Source organism: Rhododendron vialii, chromosome 8a (genome assembly GCF_030253575.1).
Source record: "Rhododendron vialii isolate Sample 1 chromosome 8a, ASM3025357v1".
Classification (NCBI taxonomy): domain Eukaryota; kingdom Viridiplantae; phylum Streptophyta; class Magnoliopsida; order Ericales; family Ericaceae; genus Rhododendron; species Rhododendron vialii.
Genome location: NC_080564.1, coordinates 17,254,598 through 17,277,845, shown reverse-complemented (window position 1 = coordinate 17,277,845; position 23,248 = coordinate 17,254,598). Strand labels below are relative to the sequence as shown.

Sequence of the window (23,248 nt, the reverse complement as noted above, 5' to 3'; positions counted from 1 at the left end):
TAGTAGGATAAATAGAGCAATTTTGAAGTTGACATAAGTCATCTTTGTTTGGTATTGATGAAAATTCAAAATTGACTTGTTTATCAAGAGAAGTGGTAATAATGTTGTTACTAGTGACTGTGAATGGATAAAGTAAGTAAATAAAGGGTATTCCTAAAATTACTTTATCAGTTAAATTTTTCACTAAAACAAATGATGTTTTGAAACAAATGTTATTTTGGCAAATATTTACTTCAGGTAATTTATACTTGATCTGCATTTTACTACCATTTGCAGAACTCAACCGTTCAGTTGTTTCTTGATAATACCTTTTTGGTATTATTCCTTCTTGAATGCAGTTTAAATCTGCTCCTGTGTCTATAAGGGCAGTAATCTCAATTCTGTAATCTCCTACGATTAATTTGATACGTGCATGCCATTTTTGTAATTTTATTTTATTTAGTAAATTTAATCTGTAATTTACTGAATCATCAATTGGGTGATTGGGATCAAAAGATTGTTCTTGACTAGGATGTTGAGTTTGATTAATGGGCTCTTCTTCATTGGAAGAAGATTCAGAAGATAATTGGTCATCCTTAAACCGGACAAATCTTTTTCTTGGAAGTTGATTTTTAATTGTTTCAATTTCTTTTTTAATCAAATTTATTTCTTCTTGGAGACTTTGCAGGGTTATTACTTTGTGAATTTTACTGAATCGTTCAATAGTGGTGTTGAGGTTAATAATTGGCTTATTGTATTGAGGTTTTTTACTTTGTTGGATTAAGAGTTGTTTGAGTTTTTTAATATATTGTTGTTTCAACTCAGAATCATCTAATTTACTTATTAAGTCAATAAGTAATTCTTCTTCAGGTAATTCTTTGGTAAGTACATTTATTGTTTTACAGCAGTTAGCAGTACATCCTATCTCAATTTGGTCGTCACTGGGACTATTACTTAGAGAATGGTACTCGGAAGACTTGATACTGTCATCTTCATTACTAGTGTTACTCAGATTTTGTGCTCTAAAAATTTCTAAAATCTGCTGTTTATCAGTGTCGGATATGTTGAGTTGATTAATTTTTGTTTTGACTTTACATTCAGTTTTATAATGACCTTTTTTGCCACAATTGTAGCATGTAACATTATTCTTATCTTTTGATTTGTCATTTGGTTTTCTGTTTTTATGCTTTTGTGTTTTGGGTTTTTCATAATATTTATCCTTGGATGGTGTGGAGGATTTATTACGCCTATAGTATTTGTGACTTTTATGACTGGTAGTTGGTTTAGTATGAGATTTGGTTTTCCTTCGTGATGGTGCTACAGGGGGTAGACCATATTGTTCACAGAAGTTACCCAATTCATATTTGGCTTTATTCTTGTCTTTTTGGGCTTGTTTACTAATTTTCATATCAATGCACATTCTTAGACCTTCTTTTTGAATGGTACTAATAATGTCACCGTATGTTAACTTATCATATTCAATTACTCCTGTTGGTTGACTAAGAACATCTCTAATTTTATGAGCAAATAAATTAGGGAGTCCATTAATGAATTTTTCTTTCCAAAATGATTTTGTACAATCATCTCGGAGCATGACTCTAGATGTAAAAACATCTTTGTACCATCTAAAATCACTTAATGTTGGGCAACGCAAGTTAGTCAGTTGATCATGTATCCTAGAGGTAATGTTACTAGGTTGACCAATGAAATGTTTAATTATGGTGTAAATTAGGGTATTAACTCCGTCGGGTATTCCCATTCCAATTTCATTATCAAAAATTGGGAGACCATTTTCATCAAGTTGAACAGCATGTTTTACTTCTTCTCTTGACTCACTGGTGAGGTATTTATCCCACCAAGATTTTAGCATTCCAGTAAAACCGGAGGTTAATAAATCAACAATTTGTGGTTGACTAAGTTCAGTATTACTTAGGTAACTATTGGCAGCCATTGACATGTGATTTAATTTTTCTAATATTTGGTGTTCACTTAGACCATCTATATTCCATTCATATAATTTATTAGACGAGACAGAAAACTGGTTAATTAAATTATTTTCTTCATACTGTAAGTCAGGAGGGGTTGGCCTAGAGTACCAATTTTTGGTAAGGCTAGTAGGGTTTGCTGGGGGGTTATAAAGGCGATTTATTTCTTGACCAGAGAATTGTTTTTGTAGGTTTGTGATTTCTTCATCAGAAGAGGTTTGACTAGAGGTATGGGAGTCGTGGTTTTGTGTAATTGTAGCAAGCTGAGGTGACTGTGGTTCTAACTTAATTGCTATGTTTGTGAGCAAATTTTCAATTTTTTGAATATTTTGATTCTGGTTTAGACTGATTTTTTCTCTCTTCTCAGGGAGGTGGATGAGAGGTTTTTCAATATTTTTACTGGATGAGGGGATGCTACAAGAGGATCCTTCATCTATTTTAGTTTCTATTTTATCCAATTGTTTACTAATTGTTGTGAGACATTGATTAGTGTAATTAATTTGTTCAGCTATTTGCTTACATTCAGTTCTATCAGTTGGTAATTTGAATGGAGATGCTGATATAGCAGATCCTTTGTAATTAATAATGATTGAATCTAAAGGAGGGTGACTAGCAGTTGTAACAGTATTGTCTGATTTTGTCCATTTTACTTTTGTAAGAGTATTGACTTTTTTGTAATAATTTTCTAAGTAGTCGAAAAAATAAATTTCAGTTCTGGATTCTTCCATAAATGCTTCCCAATGAGCTAAAATTTTATCCTGTTTACTAGATGTATATTTAGCAAAATAATTTTTTCTTTTTTGTTTATTTTCTTTTGACTTAAATTCAAAATATAATTTGTCAAAATTTATTTCAAAAGGTTTATTTAAAACTAATAAAGTTGAATCAATGGGTTCTTCAAAATCTGTTTGAGTTGGAGACCCTTGAAAGGTGTCTTCATCCTCAAATTTTGACTGTGTAGAATAACAAGGTTTACTAATTTGTGAACTTGATTCAACACCTTTTAATCTAATACTGGGATCAATTAAATTTTTGTCCTTCCTAGGCAAAGTAGTTGAACTATTTGACCTATCCATAGCTATTGAGCTATTGGATCGACTTAATTCTCTGATTCTCAGAGGAGGGTTTACTCTTTGTTGATCAAAACTTATCCTAACTGTACCATCTAAGTATTGTTGAATATAATCTAGATCAATTGTGTCATTTTGGAGTTTCTGTGGGAAACTCTCATTTTCACTAAGCCAACTGGTTGGTAACTGGATATCACTCCAAGAAATGGTTTTGGGTACTTGTACATTAGCATTTGTGCTACTCTGTATAAGTACAGTTTTATCCTTGGGACTTTTGACTAATGCATGAATATTTAAATTAGTTTTCATACATTTATAGTAAATACGGTAAATTAATGCAATTGACTGACTACCTTCAAGCATTTGAGTGATTGCTCCGGCAGTTTGAATATTTAAAGTTAATGCTTTCAAAATATTTTTATCTTTTAAACTAATGGGTAAATCGGGGTAACAGTTAAAATAAACTGGACCATTATGTAGACTTGACTCCATTAATCCTAGGAGACTATCACTATAGACTGTGAATCTACTATCTCTTAAAGATAATAAAACTGAGGAATTTAATCCTCTTCTTGTTAATGGTTTAATTGCAACTTGTATTAATCCTACATGAATATAATTATACCCTCGTTCGAGGTGACGTTTGACTGATTGTTGACTAAGGAGAGAACATCTCTCTTCTTGTTTAGTAATGGCATAAACATGTTCAGCAGTTTTAGCAACTTGATCAGTACGAAAAGCATCATCTAAAAAACTTGACTTATAAATTTCTTTTACTGGGATTTTAGGTATATTCCAATTTCCTAATCCTGTATCTAAATCTTGATACTCATGTTCTTCTTGGTTGACTATGTCCGCTAACTCAGATAGAGAAGCCATTGAAGAACTGGCTGAAGAACTACACCTAAATAATCTATTCATTGTTTTTAATCCTACAGACTCTTCTTTTAGTATTTTAACCCTAAAGATTTCTTAATTAATATTTTAATCCTAAATTGTCATGATAAACACATACCCCAATTGACACATACCCCAGGTTTTTTCCCAACCCCTTCACTGCCCTACCGCGGGACTTACTCACGAGGACTTTTACGGATTACCTAAGGTGGTCTTTTGCAAGGTGGTCGACCGATGACAACCGGACTAAAATACTAACTAAAATTTCAGCAGGATTAAAAGACTAAATGAATATTAAGTAGGAGTAAATACAACTTACAGATTACTTGAGTTTAATTCTTCAACTATATCCTACTTGGCTCTGATACCATGAGGGGGGGGCGGAAGCACGGACAAGGGGGAAGAACATGTGGGTCAGAGTGGGAGAGTGGGAATTGGACTAATGTTTACTGGGGAATCAAACTATCAAACTTACTAGGTACTAGATATATATATATATATATATATATATATATATATATATATATATATATATATATTTTAAAGATAAAAGTTGTTACCGGAAAATGGAGGATTTGACTATCGCTTAGTGAAACCAACGAGGAAGTTTCAAAACCAAAGCTTCGCTCTCACTTTTTGAAAAGAAGGCATGAGCGCCGAGAAGGGCATAAAAAGTGCCTATTTAAAAGGGGTACAAGAAGGAGCAACCCCCATTTTGTGTGGGACTCTCACATGCAGAGGTTTGTTGCTGAACAATTAGTCTAGTCAATTTAATTAAGAGCCACTGTAAATGCAATGACTTTGATGGATTCTCCAAAGTCAAGATGGAAGGAAATGCTCTTTATCATACCTTACGTTTCAAGTGTTATCACTCCCCCTCCTTGCCCATCTCTCTCTCTCTCTCTCTCTCTCTCTCTCTCTCTCTCTCTGTTTTTTTCTTTTTCTAATTTCATCCTAGACAATGAGGGAGAAACATGATCAATCTCCATCTGTTACCAAGCTCTTAACTGCTCATATCCAACTGAGCCATGTCTATCTCTTCCTGTTCTTTGTCATTGGCTTGTCCATTGGACTCACATCCAGTCTATATCTCAAAAGTTTCACATTCAACCTACAAGCTACCCTTTCATCACCCTTCCCCTTACTTCCACCGCGGTTACATCCGCAACCACCGCCTCCACTGCTGCCTGATTTTCCCGAAATAGAGAATGGATTTCTTGTGCAGAATATGGAGGATGCAGAGTTGTTCTGGAGGGCATCGTTGGTTCCGAGAATTCAGGAATATCCTTACGAGCGCATTCCTAAAGTTGCATTCATGTTCTTGACAAAAGGGCCTCTGCCTTTGAGTCCCTTGTGGGAGAAATTTTTCAGAGGGCACAAAGCGCTCTACTCCATTTACGTTCACACTGACCCGTATTTCGTTGGTTCGGTGCCTGAAAACTCTGTTTTCTGTGGAAGAAGAGTTCCTAGCAAGGTTAGCTTCCTTAATAGTAATAATACATATATGTCCTCTAGTAGTAAAGGGGTTTTCTATTTTACCTTTTTTGATGAACTCTTTTTCTTCCTCCAAAAATGAATACTCATTATTGACAAGATCATCATTTCTTCTTTTAATTTGATATTGAACTGACGATCATCTCTCAAATTTGCAAAAACAATGGTTTTTTTTTTTTTTGGGACTCTTATATTGTGCCTTACGAAGCTTCAAAATTTCTTAAGAAATTACGAGCTCTCGGCATTTTGGATAGGTGTTATAAAAACTTACAAGAATTGAACTTCATTCGACGGTGGTTAAGACTAAGTATGAAAGTTAACTACTACTTTGTAGAATAATGGTTATGACTAAATATGTACTCATGCATTTGTACACGTTCACTATTTATGAAATGTAATTTAAATAAAGTGTACAATTAAATAAATTCCAACATTAATTTGGATCGCTACATTCCAAACAGGAGTCATATCCTTCCGGAACGCGATTTGCTGAACTCGTCAATTTCATTTCAAATCAACTGCGAAGTATCTCATCTTCATGACAACGTTCCAACGGCCTATCATAAATCCCGTTTCACATCCAACGGTTGCCAAAACTTGCAAACATGAGAAAAGAGGAAGATAAACGAGCCAAATAAGGCCCCATTTCCACTAAAAATTTTGCATTACAACTTATTGGCTTTTGTGAAGTCGTTCATACTAATCTAAAACATCCAACTTATTTTCTTCTACTCACCTGAAACATTTTCTACAAATTATAATTTAATGGAAACAACTTGACGTTTATGGACTACAAGAAGTAGTCCATAACTTAAAGCTTAGCTTAAACCCCTAAATATAACGGCAGGGCTTAAAATGGGCATATCACTTATCTACTACGAACACAGACAAATAAGTGCCATCTTTCTTGTTAATGTTTAATTGAAACTCATACGAATTCAGATGAATTTGGTCAGGAAGTTTACTAGTACAATAATGTGGTTTTGGAAGTGACTGATAATATTTGTTTGCCTTAAATCCAGCCAGTGCAATGGGGGAAATCGACGATGATCGATGCAGAGAGACGACTTTTAGCCAATGCCCTCCTCCTTGACTTCTCCAACGAGAGATTCATCCTACTCTCAGACACCTGCATTCCTCTCTTCAACTTCACCACAACCTACACTTACCTCATCAACTCCAAAGAAACCTTCGTTGCCTCCTATGACGATCCAAGAAAAAATGGTCGCGGGAGATATAACAGCCTAATGGGCCCCACCATTTCCCTCTCTGAGTGGCGAAAAGGGTCCCAATGGTTTGAGCTCAACCGAGACCTAGCCATTCAGATAGTATCCGATCGAAAGTATTATCCTATTTTTCGCAAGCATTGTTACTCTCCATGTTACACGGACGAGCATTATATTCCTACAATCGTAAATATTCTGTCTCCTGAAAAGAACTCAAACAGAAGCATTACTTGGGTTGATTGGTCAAAGATGGGCCCACATCCTGGGAAATTTGCAAGGCAATCAATCTCGGTTGAGTTTCTGAATCAAATAAGGTTTGGTAGTAATTGTACTTATAATGGAAATTTTACGTCAATTTGTTTCCTGTTTGCTAGGAAGTTTTTGCCAAATACTCTGCAGTCTTTGCTGCAGATTTCTTCTATGCAGCTAATCTAATTGGCTTCTTGTACCATGGCATTTATATAACAATTTCTAGTTCTTTCCTCAAATTTTGTGATAACCAAAATTCATGAACTAATTTCCGGGCAAGGGAAATTTGATGCAAGTTTGGGCATAAACTTTGAAACCAGTGTTGTGGTTTCGTGGCCCAATCAAAGGCAGCAAAATTCAAAAAGGCCCATGTGTAGGGGTTCGATTTAGGAGGAAGGACCTTGGCCTGAACTAGTACTTCTCTTCCGCTGCTCTGTTCCTCCGCCGCTGAACCTGCAACAAGTCACTAAGGCTGGAATAGCCTAGTGACCCTCCGACGATCAAGTTAGATGTAAGGAGAGTTGCTTTTAGGTCTAGGGTTAGGGAAAGATGGCCTACCTCTCAAAGATGAGTATCCCTTTTTATTTATAGACCTAGGTTAACTTGGGCTCTAAGCTAGTGCGTGGAGGTCACGCTTAGGTAACCGCCTCGGGTGACGTCATAGATGACGCACCGGATAAGACGGTTATGAAGCACATGGCCAGACTTGGCCCTTTTGATCCTTTCCGCCACGCGTCGCTCTTGGTCCCCTCCTGCTATGCAACATTCTTCCAAGAGGCTTTAATGGAATGCACACTTCGGTATTTATCCGAAGAGTGAACAGGAGACTCGATATCAACCGGGTAAACAGAAGGATATACACAAGCCCGTGTTAATATGAGGCCTCGGTTAATGGTGGTCCGGTTAGATTACCGAGACCATGACCGAAACCTCCACACCATGTATATTGAGTGCTAGGGTACAAAAGGAGTACTTTGTTTTAGGCTTGGTCCAAAACCTCCTCTGTCTGTGGCAAAAGTGTATGTAATAAGCTATCCATTCAAACGGAGAGTTCGCAACAGATTGATTGTACTCTCATGATTTGTAATTACAAGTATTTCTCACTACTTTTGGAGGTTTTATGTACTTCAGTACATGATATTTTTAATTTTTTATTATTATAAGTTCAAAGCCAAAGGTAGATGTGAGTAATTTATTTTAATCAACGGGTATCTGTAATTTTAATGTGGAGAGATTAATAAGTATTTAATATCATGGAGTTCATAATATACTTGAGATAAAGACGAGAATGCAATTATAATTCTGTAGTGGGGTGAATTATAATTAGTGAAATAAGAAATAGAATCCTGGTGGGATTGGGTTTTCTTATTTACACTGGAAGCCTAGACTTAATACTCATTAGGTCCCTATCGTAGGCTTATATATGCACGTTATGCTCTCTAGGTCAGATTGACGTTTTTCTATTATTCACGAAATAGAGGCAGGTTTAGAGAGAGTAAATAGATCACGAAAGAATCCACATTCAGTTTGTGTTCTAGATGTGCAGGGAATACGATAGAAGATCGTAAGGTACAATCGAGCAGTATTCGTGGTTTATAGCAAGACGTGCTATAACAAGTTCAACCAAACATTTGTGTCGCAGGGAGTTGAGGTAGAACACTAATTCCGCCTTGTAGGGTTTTACATTATTTGTTGTCTAATTTGTACGCGTCATTATTGATTTCTGGGATTCGGTTTTCCAACAGTAGAACGGGTCACGTCCACGTTCCTTGAGCAATTGTACCGAGCTCAAACCAAACCAAACTGGAGGCGGGGGTGACAGAAACAAAATGACCTGTGGGCCGTAGGGTGGAAGCGAATGGCCCACTAATCAATACTCATTTACTTCGAAAGATGATCAACGATGTTTTTTGGCTATTCGATGCTGTTTAGGCCTCCGAAAAGCCTATTTTGCCGTTTATAGTAATATTTAGATTGCTAAATAACTTGCCTTAGTGGCAACTTGCTTAAACGAATTTGTTTTCATGGTTTAATATAAGGCACATAATTAAGTTCTTTAATTAATTTTATTATCAACGTACGGTCCTATATAACACTGACTTCGGTGTCCCCGATCGTTTTGGGGACACCGTAATTTTTGGCATAACAAAACCACTATGAGCATAACTAAAATCTATTATGAGCATAACCAAAACTATTATGAGCATAACAGAACCATAACAAGGCATAACTTGTTTGTTATGCCTTGGTTAGGTTTGGTTATGCCTTGGTTGGTTTTTTAGATATTCTTTGGTTATGCCTTGTTTGGGTTCTGTTATGCTTGTAATGGGTTTTAATTATGCTTATAATGGTAAAATTATGCCAAAAATTACGGTGTTCCCAAAATAACCGGGGACACCATAGCATCATCCAACACTATAACCTCTCGCGAAAAGATATATACAAAACTCCTCTAAATTCTTATATTCTTTGATGGTTTCGGGAGGGATCCAAATTCATACAATCGAGTAGTATGTCAATCTATAAATACTGTAGTTCTGTAAAATATCCAATATATCAATGTAAAAGGGCTCAAAATATTACTCCTATTTTTCTTCTTTTTTATTCCTTAAACTATACACATTTTCTTTACTTAGTCTCCAAACTATTAATTTGATGATTTCATCCCCTCAACTATCATACCGTTACCTACTTAATCCAATAGATGACGGATTTTCTCTATTTAGTCCCTAAACTATTAATTTAACGATTTCATTCTCTCAACTACCATACCGTTACCTACTTAATCCAATAGATGACGGAAGTTAGGAATTTGGACGGAAAATGCCATGTAAGGCCTGTTTGGGACCCTGTAAAGTAGATACTTGATTATGAGAGCCTTGGAGATAAAAATTAATTATGATCCTTTAGGATAAAATGATAAGAAAAATAAGACCTTCATACCGGTTTTAACAGATTGAAAAATGGAACCCTTAATTTTGTAACCATATTTTTTAGTATATAAACCTTCTAAAAAAAATTAAATGCTCGAATTTTCAATTCGTTTGAAACGGTGCAAAGATCTTATTTTTCTGATCATATGATTCTAAAGAGTCATGATTAATTTTTATCTCTAGAGCTATCATAATTAAATATCTATTTTTTATTTGGGACCTTTTAGAGCAAATACTTGATTATGAGAGCTCTAGAAAGAATAATTAATTATAACCTTTTAGCATAAAATGATTAGAAGAATAAGATCTTCACACCGGTTTACATGAATTGAAAATTATAGCGCTTAATTTTTAACCATATTTTTAATATATAAACAGTCTAAATTCTATATAAGGAACTCTGTATTTTTAAAAAAAATAAATATATGCATTAGTCTTTATAAAATGACACGTAAGATTCTAATATATGATTTTGTAAAAAAAATTAAGTGTTCCAATTTTCAATATGTTTAAACCGATGCGAAGGTCTTATTTTTTGATTATTTTATCCTAAAAAGTCATAAATAATTTTTATCTTTAAAGCTCTCATAATCAAGTATCTGTTTTATAGGGTCCCAAATAGACAATTACGTGACATTTTTCGTACAAATTTCTAATTTCCGTCATCTATTGGACTAAGTAGGTAACGGTATAATAGTTGAGGGGATGAAATCATCAAATTGATAGTTTATGGACTAAGAAGAGAAAATGTGCATAGTTTAGGAGATAAAAAAAAAACTCTTAATTCTTTCCTTCCATGTGTTGTTGAATTTAAGGAGGCCAGGCAAATGTGAGGTGTTCTGAAATCAATTTGAGAATCTATTGAAAGGGAGGGCCAAGCTTCTTTCTAGCGCAGCTTACAATAATCTCTCTCTCTCTCTCTCTCTCTCTCTCTCTCTCTCTCTCACTCATACACGCACTCATAACAATTAATACCTTCCTTCCAATTCTCTCCCTGAAAAGCCGACACCATCACGTTTTCCTCCAAACTAAATTCCCCTGCTTTTCTCTCTCTCTCTCTCTCTCTCTCTCTCTCATCCCAACGGATCCCAACAGGCCAAAACGATACATCTTCTCTCTTTTTCTCTCTCTGTATGAATGAAGAGCGATAAACAACAGCAACGCCCGCCAACATCAAACCCCAAGCCCTTCAATTTCCAAATGTATCTCCACAACCTTATCATTTATTCCCTTTTTTTCAGCTCAGGTTTAGTCATAGGTATTTCGGTAAGTTTCTATATGAAAGATTTTCCCATTAACTTCTTCCACAAGCAATTCTCAATCCAAACACCTCTTTCCTCACCACCACCATCACCACCACCACCACCTCCTCCTCCTCCTCCTCCTGAACACTTTCCACCACCACCACCTCAAAATTTACCACCACTCGAATTATTACCTATTCAAGATTTTCCACCACCCCAATTGATTCAAGATTTTCCACCACCCGATTCACCTATTCAAGATTCTTTCCCTGATATTGAAGATTCTTTGCCTCGTGATGATCAGCAAAAAAAGACCGGTCGGACCGGATTAAGGGATTACGTAAAGCCACCTAATCCAATGCATGATATGGAAGATGAAGAGTTGCTTTGGAGGGCTTCAATGGTTCCTAAAATTCAAACATTTCCATTCAAATATACCCCCAAAATTGGTTTCATGTATTTGACGAGAGGGTATTTGCCTTTGGCTCCTCTTTGGGAGAAGTTCTTTGAAGGGAATGAAGGCCTTTACTCAATTTACGTTCATGCCCTTCCCTCCTTCAACGGAACAGTGTCCGAAGAATCGGTGTTCCGAGGTCGGAGAATCCCAAGCAAGGTCAGTACCTTAAGCAATAGTAACATGTTTAATTTCTTTTCCCTTAATTTTATGCTAGTCACATAATTCATATGCATTTTTTTAGTTTAATTATAATCTCATTTTATTTTAATCCTTTTTTTACTTTGAATTCTGAACCAGCTCTAGGGGAAGCCAAGAAAGCGGCCGTCCAACCCTGGCCCAGATAGAACAAGGACCCTTGATCTTGTAGTCAATGTACTAGCCTAGGTACAATTATTTCCTTTGAGTCCACCGAGCAAAGGGACCCAAGTTCTTTTAGCTTGCTCGTTTGGAATTTTAGTTTAGGACGTACCCAGAAACAAATGACAAACCTCTTCCCTAATACATAGAGACAGAGAGCATGTCCATTTTCTCCACATTCGGTGGGGGATAAGAGCACAGTTAGTTCTTAGTTAAAGATTTTTTAAAGCAACAAAATCTTTTTGTTTTTGTTTTTTGTGGGTAATATTGCAAGATGTCCCAGGTCAGTTTGTGCGCACCTTGGACTAATTCCTATATCCCCTTCTACAGTCGTTTTACACGCTTACGCTTGGGAATTAGGTGACCCCAAGAGTTATTGACAAAGAGAATCGAACTTGAGACCTTATGATGAAGCAAACACCAAAGTTTCAGACTAAGACTACTTGACCAACCCCATGGGGTTAGCTTCTCTTTTGCTTTGCTTCTAGTTATTAAAAACAATACAGTTGAAAGGAGATATACATGGTTCGTTCAACTGATTTTGGCCCAAAAGTCATATATAAAAGTACGTAGAGAACCCCGGCCTATATTTACATTTTTCTTTGGGCTCCAATAAGTTAGAGCCGGCTTCCTAATTTGATTTTGTTATACCTATGGTAATAGCACCATTTGTATCAAAATAGTAATACGTATGCTAGCTATATATTATTGGTCTGAGACCAATGTGCGCCCATCAAACAATTGTTTGGTCAGAGCCGCCCTCCAAAGGTCAGGAGATTAACCAGCTTTAATTTCTGGATGAGCGTCTCTCCTCACATATATATATATATATATATATATATATATATATATATATATATCAGATTCAATCAGGTAAGGGCGCCCTTACCTTGTTAAGGTAAGGACCTCCCATTTTCCGATCGAATTTCGATGATCCGAGCCGCTCAATGTGTTTAGAACGTGATTTTAAGGGTACTCACAAGAAATCGGCAAAAAAAATGACTGGAAAGGGCTTTATCCGAGCAGTTTTTGTTTGTTTTTTATCGAACGGTTCAAATAAAAACTGTTCGAATGAAGCCCTTCCTAATATTTTTTTTTGCTGATTTCTCGCGGGTACCCTTAAAATCACGTTCTGAACACATTGAGCGGCTCGGATCATCGAACTTCGATCGGGAAAAGGGAGAAAAAGGGAAGCCCTTACCTTAACAAGGTAAGGGCGCCCTTACTTGAAGGGGACTGTATATATATATATATATATATATATATATATATATATATATATATATATATATATACATGCAGTATCATTATTATGACATGCAAACCATCATTTTTTGGTGGATGATAATGAGACGGCCGGAGTCATATATAGCTAGTCAGCTAAACAACCCAAAAATTGAGGTTAGTGGAAGTTTAAGAAGGTCAACTACCCTTGCAATTCATTTTGTTATTGACTGATATATTTTCGGGTCTATTTTGGGTGAGAATATTTCTTTCTTATTTTGGAATCAAAGTTTCTTCCTTCAAACAAACATCATAACTCATATGGTCCGATTTACCTTCTCTACAATAAAAGTACCACTACTAAAAATTGTTTCACTAAGTGTAACGGACCTTACAAATATGTGTGGCGTTGAGAAGTATTGGCATACTACATGGTGATGCCCAAGACCACTGAGTTTTATGGTTTTTTTTTTTTGATCAGCGAGTTTTATAGTTCATGTGTCATTGTTTTTTATGGTTCAATTTGTACATATTTCCTAATTAATTTGTTAAGACTTTTATGTGTTTGTTATGAATTATTCTGTTGAGAAAGGGCTTGTATGCAACAAAATGTTATAAAAATATTTTTGGTGATAGTTACGAATAATTATTGCCGGTATATACATATATATTGGTCAAAATTGTACCATAAACTTCAGAATTGTACCATAGGCTTCTTAAGAAATGAGACTGCAAGAATCAATTCTCTATTGTGGAAAAAAGTGTGAATGAAAACGAAAACGAATTTCTAGAGAAGGTTGAACAGGAAATTCTTGGCCGGTCTTATTTTTTGTTTGGAGTTTTGTGCGAACCTTTTTTTTTGGAGTTATTTCCTCCAGACCATTTCCAAAGATGCGTTTACTACTATTTTGTTATTTTTGCAGAATTTTTGGAGGTATGAATTCTTGAGGGAGTGAATTCTAATTAGTGTAAATCTAGAATTCTTGGTGTAAATCCAGAATTCACACCCCATCTGTAAAGTTTGCGCAGATTACACATCTCATCTGCACAATTTACACCCCCAAATTACATAATTCAGACTCGTAATTCCTCCCATTTTCCCCTTTCAGTGTTTCAAAGGGAATAAAATAAAATAAAATCAAACAATAGATACACATACATGTACCTAGCCCTTTTTCCCTTTCGGCATTTTCAAAGGAAAAAAAAAAAAAAAAAAATACATACACATATAGATATAGATATAGACCTACACAATAAGATCAGGAGAGAGAGAGAGAGAGAGAGAGAGAGAGAGAGAGAGAGAGAGAGAGAGAGAGTAATTTCTCTGGGAGAAGTTTCTCCAGGAGAAAATCAATTCGGCGACAAGGCTGGTAGTCTACGTGACTCCGTCACCGTCACTCGCGGGAAGAACAAGATCACCATCACCTTAGGTACTTAACCTTGAGCGGGGTTATTTTGGGTAGATGATTTAAAATGGGATCTGGACCGGTATGGTTAGACGCATGTAGGGATGATAATTACCTTCGATTTGTCCCCGCCTCCGACCTCCCCGCCCTGATCCGAGTGGGTATTTCCCGATCCAATAGGCAATTGAGACGGGTATGGTATTTGCTTCACCCTCCCTGTTTTAACTCGATCCGAACCCAATTATAGATATTTATATTTTTATATGTATATGTCTAAATAAATTTCATTGTTTTTGATATAATAAGAGCAATATATATACCAATTAATAAAACACTAATTTATGTCTTTGTTTTTTTTTTTTTATTTCTATTTTCTTTAAATTCTCATCAATCATTAATATCTTATTTTTTTTCAAAACACTCTAAAAAGAATAAAACTAGTCAAATTATTATGGTGAATGGGAATCCAATTTTCCCCCGACCCCGACACCTCCTCCGATTTCCCCCGCTCCAACTCCGATCCGATATAGAACGGGGTGGGTTTGAGGGACGCTAAATCCGACTCCGATCCGCCCCATTGCCATCCCTAGACGCACGCTGGGCCTGGACAGATAGGTACAAAACGTGGTTGGCTTGAAAGAACCCCAAGGTTGAAACCTAGCAAAGCCCAGGCATAAAAAAGCGGGCTTCTTTCAAGCTGGCCCTCTTTTATCACTCATTAGCTGTTTAGGCCTCGCGCGCGTCACACCCATCCCATACAACTCTTTTTTTCCTACACTCACACACATTTTTAGTTTAGTATAGGTAATTTTCCCATGCCGATGGAACATTACATCGTAATATCTCGACTCATGTCTCAATGGCTAATATTGTGGGACTCATCACTTTTTGTGAGTGATTTGATAAACAATTTGACATTTGACATTTAATGAGTAGTGGAGTATTATTTGAAAACCACCAAATAATATTTCTAATAATTACTTTTTTTTTCTCTTTAGAATTGTCACATATTTCCACGTACATATACTTGTTCATAAATATTCATGAACAAATAATATATATATAGTTGAAACTTTAAGCAATTACTCCTTCCATCCCAATTTAAATATCTCCTACGATTTTTTTTGCATTTTCAAATTCCAAAAGATATATTTCTACATATTAAATTTTAAATTTCTTACATGAGCACTTTAATTTGATATAAGAAAATAAGAAAATAATATATAGAAGTATATTTTTTTGGGGTTTGAAAATGCATGAAAAATCATAGGGGATATTTAAATTGGGACAGAGGGAGAATAACTTTTGTTATGCATATTCAATTTTGAAAAAAAAATATTATTGAAACCTACTCAATGAGATCTTTCAAACAAGATCCATTTTAAGGATGAAATTGTGCACAAATAAAAACATATTATTTTATAGCCCTTAATTAAGGATTCATACCTCTTTTGAATAATTCACACCCTCCAAAATGGAAGAATTTACACCCCTCAAACATAAAATTCACACATTCTCTATATAACTCACTCTCCAAAATAGACAATTCACACCGCAAAATGCAGAATTCACACCACCTGTTATACATAATTCATACCTCCTATAATAGACAATTCAGAACTCATATAATAAACAATTTACACTTCATTAAACTCATGTTGTATATAATTCATACACCTATATAACAATTCACAACCCCTCGTTATATGCAATTCACCCTTAAACAACAATTCGCATCCTGTATAATAGATAATTAACACTTCTTAAACTCATCTTGTATAAAATTTACACCTTTAATGACACACATTCACACCTCCTATATCACAATTCACATAGTTCACACCCACATACAATAATTCACACCCTTTATAACAAGATAATTCATACTCTCCTATAACAGACGATTCACACCCCCTATATCACAAAATTCACACCACAAAGAACAGTTAATTCGCACCATTTAAACTCTTGTTGTGCACAATTCACAACCCATGTTGTACACAATTCACCTCCTATAGCAGATAATTCACACCCCATACAACAGACAATTCACTCCCCTATATCTTATAGTTCACACCTATATACAATCATTCACACCCCTTATAGTAGACCAAAATTGAAAATTCGTACCAAAAAAGTAGACAACAATTCTTACCCCTACAACAGACAATTCACACCTCTATTACAGTCAATTCACACCATTATGACGACATATCAATCCCCCCTATATCACACAATTCACACTCTCTATAATAGACAAATCATACCCTTTAGTATATACAATTCACGCCCTCTATAATAGACAATTCACACCCACTAAGAAAAGACAATTCACTCCCCCTTAAAACTCTTGTTGTACGCAATCCATAACCATGCTATACATAATTCGCACCCCTATGCAACAATTTACACCCATGTTATACACAATTCACACCCATATACAAAAATTCACACCCAAAAAATAGACAATAATTCACATCCCCTATAGCAAACAATTCACGCCAAAAAAATAGACAACAATTCACACCCCGTGTAACAAAAAATTCACACCACAATTCACACCAAAAAAATAGATAATAATTCACATCCCCTGTAAAAGACAATTCAAACCATAATTCACACCCCGAAAAATAGAAAACAATTCAGACATCCTATAACAAATAATTTACACCCCTTAAACTTTTGTTATACACAATTCACACTCCCTATAACAGACAAGTCACACCCTAAAAATTATTATTTTTACACATAATTTCACATTAAATATGAGTCTTATTTGATAGATCTTGTCGAATAGATTATAAAAAAATAAATTGTACAAAAAACAGACATATAATAAAAGATATTGCATTTTAAAGTTGGTAATGCCAAATGTAAAAAAATATGTCCACATCAGCACATGTTTAATTTGTTTTATTATTAAGAGTCTAGGCACAACGGAATTCAAAGTTTACGTTTAATCTTTTGATGCCGAAGTGTTTTAAACCACAACCTTTACCCGAAAGAAAAAACTATATAAATGATTAGCGTTCAGTAAACTTGTCCATTCATAATTTTACACCTTGTTTCCACATATCCATGCACATCAAGGCCTATGAGGAAGGAAAATACAATAAAGGGCGTGCAAGGGACAAAACTCTAAAAGTGGGATTGGCTTGAAATTTTCCAAAAAAGTATTTAAGACTTTGTAAGCGCCAAGAGCCCAAAAATTGGGCTTCTACTTTGTCTGAAACATGGATCAAACAGTTATTTAATTTTGGGTTGGGCTCCTATTATATTTGGGCCGAGATTATTTGTGGTCTTTAATGGTTAATTTCACATGATGTAGATTAACTTTAGGGGACATTTACGGGCCGGTTAAAATACCCTCCTACTCCACTCAAACTAAAGCTAGCATATATTTATTTAATATAATTGCACTCTGTAATTAGAGCAACTCTACCTCTCTTAGAGGGACAAATCACTCCTATATTAAATTGTAGTGGATGGACAATTGACACTTAAAACATAGTACTGTTGGAAAAATAGAGAGGGTGATTCTCTCTTTTAGGTTGTGGGTATTTAATAATTAATCTTCAACTACGTACATATTCTTTTGAGCGAATAACAAAATATAGATGGTGAACCAAATTTGTCATAAAAGATACATATCGGAAAATAGTGATGACAAATATTTTCAAGTACCATCTACGTCGTCCATGACAACAACAGCAGCTACAGGGTCGGAAAATTTCTCAAGTAGCATTCATACCACGTATTTTCATTTTTACTTAGTTTATGTTTGTTTGAATTATGAGACTTATCCATAGGCCAATTGTTAAACGAATCTCAAAATGGTTACTTGGATTTGCTTGAATAATCATACCTACTACATTTGAGACCCTCTATATACTTAAAGTTTATATACCCATTGTTGAATTATAAGTCTCAGATATAGTACTTGACGTTGCCTTATTTTTACGTTTTGTCTCTCAAACGATGTGCAAACTTGTTCGCATGATTATTTGATGGAAAATAAGCAATAGATCGAGGGAAAATGTAACAGGAATGGTATAGGTATAGGTATTTTATTACTACTCAACTTAATGATGAGTCAATGATTAACTAGAGTACGTAATTCTGAAAGTCATATTGTTGTTTTAGGTTCAAATAACAAAAGAAGCGAATATTTTCAAGCACTATCCACGCTTGTACCAAAAAGAATAGAGTATCTCAAATTTTGTCAACAATCACATCTGCCGGCGCCATGTATCTGTACATGCATGACGTGCTATCGAATACTTGGAATATTTTTCAACTTACATTAGGTGGTGAGTTTGAAGTGATAGCGGTAAATTTGAACATTAAGAATGTTTTTAATTCACAATGCAATGGAAAAAATTATCAATTTATTTTAGATTGAGAACATTTGCAACATGATGTTGGTGGCTGCGGGGGTGGTGAATTCGAAGTCGTGGCGATGAAATTTAACATTGAGATACTCTATATGTTATTTTTTGTATGGTGGTGTTATTTTTTGTATGGTGGAGACAGTGGTTTCGATGTGGTGGCGAGGAATGTATAATTCTCAGTCCAAAGAATTGAGAAAATTCTCAATTTTCTCGATTGAGAAAATCTCAATATGATTTGGTGGCAATGGAGGTGGTGGTTATTAAGTGGTGAAACAGATTAATAAATTGAGAATCTTATCAATTTTATAAGATGTAGGGTGGTAGTTGTGTTCAAATGATGGTGGTGGTAATTGTAACATTAAAATATTGGTGGTGGTGGTGGTGGTGGCAGCAGCAGTGGTAAAGTTATAGTGATTAAAAGGTTGTGGTGAAGTGGGGAGGTGGTGTAGTGGCAGTAATGATAGTATGGTAGAGCCACCAGTAGACTAGATTGGTCAAATGATGGCGGTGGAGGTGGTAATGGTGGTGAAGTGGTGGAGGTGAAGCGATAAAATGGTGGTGAAGGTTTGGTGGATGTGATGGTGGAGGTGCAGTGGTGGGCAGGGAGTAAAGGGGGCTGTAGTGGTGAATGTGAGGTGCTGGTGCTGATGGAGGGGTGAAAAAGGTGGTGGTTAGGTGGACGTGGTGGAACTGGTGGCGTAGTGGAGATGGAGTTTTAGTTTTAGCAAGAGTTATTTGTTGCTTGGTAATAGTAGCAACTAATGTGTTACTATAATAAGAACCAGTCTACTGGCACAGCAAATCTGTGCACAGGTTGTGCAAAGATTTCTATGTGGGATCCACTACGGATCTCACACAAGTGATCCAAGCCGTTCATCATGTTTAAAATATTTTTTCAAGAGCCTCCGCGAAAAATCAGCTTAATCCGATACTTATAAATACTTGATTTAATCATCTAACTTTTCGTTCAAGTTTTTAGAAAATGAAAAGTTAGACGATTAGATCAAGTACTTATAGGTAACAGATTGAGCAGATTTTTGGCGGGGGCCCTTGAAAAAATGTTTTAAACATAATGAACGGCTCGAATCACTTGTTGAGGACCCTTAGTAGGATCCACATAGAAATCTGTGCACAATCTGTACACAAATTTGCTGTGCCACTAGACTTTCTGCTATAATAATTATGACAAAATACAAACAATTTTACTAGAGCCACAAACACATTTACACAAAAAAAAACGCAAACACTCTCAAGTCGCAACACCTATGGGCCCAAGCGTGTGTGGGCCCCTCATGAGTTGTGAGTGTTTGTATATTTCAGATTAAAAAAAAAATGTTTGTGCATGTGATATGTTTGTGGTTTTAGACTTTTAGAAATACAAAATCACAATCTAAACCTGTAATTATATATACTTTGGAGAGAAACGTCAAAACACTACGCTAGACCTAGAGAACAATAAGTAAGGAAAATTAGACTATAGATAGTAATTTTTGCTTTTATTCCAACGCTATATCTTTACAAGCAAGACTAACGGATACAGGTATGAATAGAATTTCTCCTACAAGCACGGCTAACCAATTTTATTTTCTAAATTAATCAATGATGATGATGATGCACATGATTAGACTGTATTCATCCTGTTACCATATTTAAAAAAATCCACACATCGTAACCACAATCAATTATCACATTTCATATATTTCTTGTAGTGAAATAGTTCTTGGTTCTCTATATTTATTGAACTTCAATTGTTGTTCCATTTCAAGTTAAAACTCACTTTTTGTTATCTAGCACTTTTTTTTATTTTCATGTATACATGTAGGCAGTAGAATGGGGAAAGGTGAACATGGTCGAAGCAGAGCGTCGCCTATTAGCCAATGCACTACTCGACATCTCGAATGAACGGTTTGTTCTGCTCTCCGAATCATGCATTCCCCTTTTCAACTTCTCAACTATCTACTCTTACGTCATGGACTCAGACACAACCTTCGTTGAGGCGTACGACCTCGCAGGCCCAGTGGGTCGAGGCCGTTACAACCACAAAATGAAACCTGTGATCAAGCTTGAGCAATGGCTAAAGGGATCCCAGTGGTTCGAGCTTGACCGCCAACTCGCCATCGAGGTGATCTCGGATCGAAAATATTTTCCACTGTTCAAGAAATATTGCAAGCCACCATGTTATTCTGATGAACATTATTTACCCACATTTGTGAGCATGAAATTTGGGAGGAGGAATGCAAATAGGACTTTGACTTGGGTTGATTGGACGAATGGTGGGCCCCATCCGACAAGATTTGTTAGAACAGATGTGACCCCCGAATTGTTAATAGGGATGAGGACTGGAAGACAATGTTTGTACAATGGAAAGAGGACTAATGTGTGCAACTTGTTTGCAAGGAAGTTCCTGCCTAGCACTCTGAGTAGGTTATTGTTGTTTTCTACGAAGATCCTAAAGTTCTAATATGGTGTCAGGGAAATTTTCCTTTGTTTATTAGTGAGTACAATGATTTTCCTCATTTAAATTTTTTTGGACATAAATTAATTTGTTTATTCATGTCATTACATTTTTTCTAAGATCTTGATGTGTATAACTTTTCTATGTATAGGAAAACCAACATGACAATCATTGGGAATCACTCCCCAAATTGTTAACCGCACTTTCAAGGGAGTGCAAGACCAAATAGATGATGGTTGTATTATTGAGATGAGATTGGTTTTAGATGTAGTTTTATTTTTGCCCTTACGGATAACATGCATTAGAAAAAATACATTTCCTTCCATTTCTAGATTGAGGACTTTTTTTCTTTTTTCTTTTTGGGATTTAAACCCTAAGAGCTTGCTTAGAAGATGAAGACCTCGACTGTTTGACTTCAAAAGAAAGAAATATTTCGGCCGCAGTGATGGCCAGGAATATCCTCTGATGATTAAGTAGTTCCAATGCAATGCCCAAGTCAAACGAAATATAACTCAATCGAAGGCCAAACTCGGCAAAGGGTACATCGAAGGCCAAACTCTATATTCAAGAGAGAAACTTGAAACATAGAGATAGTCAAAACAAAGGAGAAAAAGAAAAAGGATATATAAATCCAACACAAAGTCGAATGGATCCACAATAAAGGTGGAGTCATCCAACCGCTGAGAAAATAAGCAAAATACTAGCCCAAGGACATGCCCAAGGACTGTCTCTAGAGAGCATCTAACCCATAGACGATGATCAAAAGGATCCAGGAGACTTGAAGGCCACAAACCAGCATCAACTTGCCTCCAATAATTGATTACAAATTTGAAAAGCATCAGTCACCGTTCAGCAGCAACGTATAGCAGCAGAGAGAAGGTAATGACAGCATCAAACTCCAACATAATATCAGCAGAGCAGAGATCAGCAACATATAACCATCTCAGTCCTAGAAATTTTTTGTTTCAAGTCTCTCCAATCAACCCGTCCTCTTAGCCCTGGAAAGAGGAGGGAACATCCAATGGCAGCCTCATAGCCCTCCACTCATTGGGGTTGATAAGAGATCAAGAGGTTTTGACAGCACCCCAAACAGCATAACAAGACTCCACAACAGTCTCAGTATAGAAGCACAATCAATTCCAAGTATCTGAAATTCCTCCTATAAGATTTCCTGTTTCAAATCTCTCCAATCAACCCATCCTTAGTAATTTGGATTTGAAAAGAGAGAACCAAATACGGTCAGGAGCATAGTTGTGAAACAGATACAGCAAATCCGAAGATGTGAATATCAGTTAGCCTTAACCTCTTAGCCCCCCAATCCTTGGAGTTGAAAAGAGAGAAGAACATCTGGCAGCCTCCCTCCAATCATTGGGGTTGGTAAGAGATGAAAAGGTTTTCATAGCGCCCCAATCAGCTTCTAATACAAGAGCATAATCACAATAGATAACACAAAACAACATTTTACTAAAGGTAGACAGAGAATAGCCTTAAACCTCTTAGCCCCCCATAAATTTGGAGTTGCAAAGAGATCACCAACGACAGCCTTTTAGCCCCCCATGCAAAGGAGTTGGAAATAGATCAAGAATCCTTGGACTTAGTAGCAGCACACGAAACATAAACTGCTCTTAGCCCTCCAAAGGGTAGGAGTTGAAAGAGCAACAATACTCCAAGACTGACACAAGACAAGATCACACAAACAGACTCCAAACAAGACAAGAAACGGCACAACAGATACAAGACCAAAAACACAAAAACACCGACCACATACACCCATATCTGAGCCAAGACACAAAACCACAAACCAAAAGATAAAGACAAAGACAAGAAGAAAAACCAAAAACCAAGACCAGACAAACAGAACAAGACAAAAGGCCCACCAAC

The 23,248-nt window shown here is 35.9% G+C and overlaps 2 protein-coding genes across 2 annotated transcripts; both read left to right on the top strand.

The window, feature by feature from the left end:
- Positions 1-4,768: 4,768 nt before the first annotated feature.
- LOC131298615 (glycosyltransferase BC10-like) lies at positions 4,769-7,086 on the top strand. Its single transcript, XM_058324094.1, has 2 exons — positions 4,769-5,405; positions 6,448-7,086. Exons 1-2 carry the CDS (start codon positions 4,893-4,895, stop codon positions 7,084-7,086), a joined length of 1,152 nt encoding a protein of 383 aa, XP_058180077.1. The 5' UTR covers positions 4,769-4,892.
- Positions 7,087-10,791: 3,705 nt separating this feature from the next.
- LOC131336386 (glycosyltransferase BC10-like) lies at positions 10,792-21,570 on the top strand. Its single transcript, XM_058372190.1, has 2 exons — positions 10,792-11,690; positions 20,735-21,570. The coding sequence occupies exons 1-2, from the start codon at positions 10,971-10,973 to the stop codon at positions 21,371-21,373; spliced, it is 1,359 nt and encodes a 452-aa protein (XP_058228173.1). The 5' UTR covers positions 10,792-10,970; the 3' UTR covers positions 21,374-21,570.
- Positions 21,571-23,248: the final 1,678 nt, after the last annotated feature.

Bases quoted from the DNA above. Each gene is read 5' to 3' on its own strand.
- LOC131298615 (XM_058324094.1), top strand. From the start codon at position 4,893: ATGAGGGAGAAACATGATCAATCTCCATCTGTTACCAAGCTCTTAACT. The intron at 5,406-6,447 runs GTTAGCTTCCTT...CCTTAAATCCAG, and splicing joins GAAGAAGAGTTCCTAGCAAG to CCAGTGCAATGGGGGAAATC.
- LOC131336386 (XM_058372190.1), top strand. From the start codon at position 10,971: ATGAAGAGCGATAAACAACAGCAACGCCCGCCAACATCAAACCCCAAG. The intron at 11,691-20,734 runs GTCAGTACCTTA...GTATACATGTAG, and splicing joins GTCGGAGAATCCCAAGCAAG to GCAGTAGAATGGGGAAAGGT.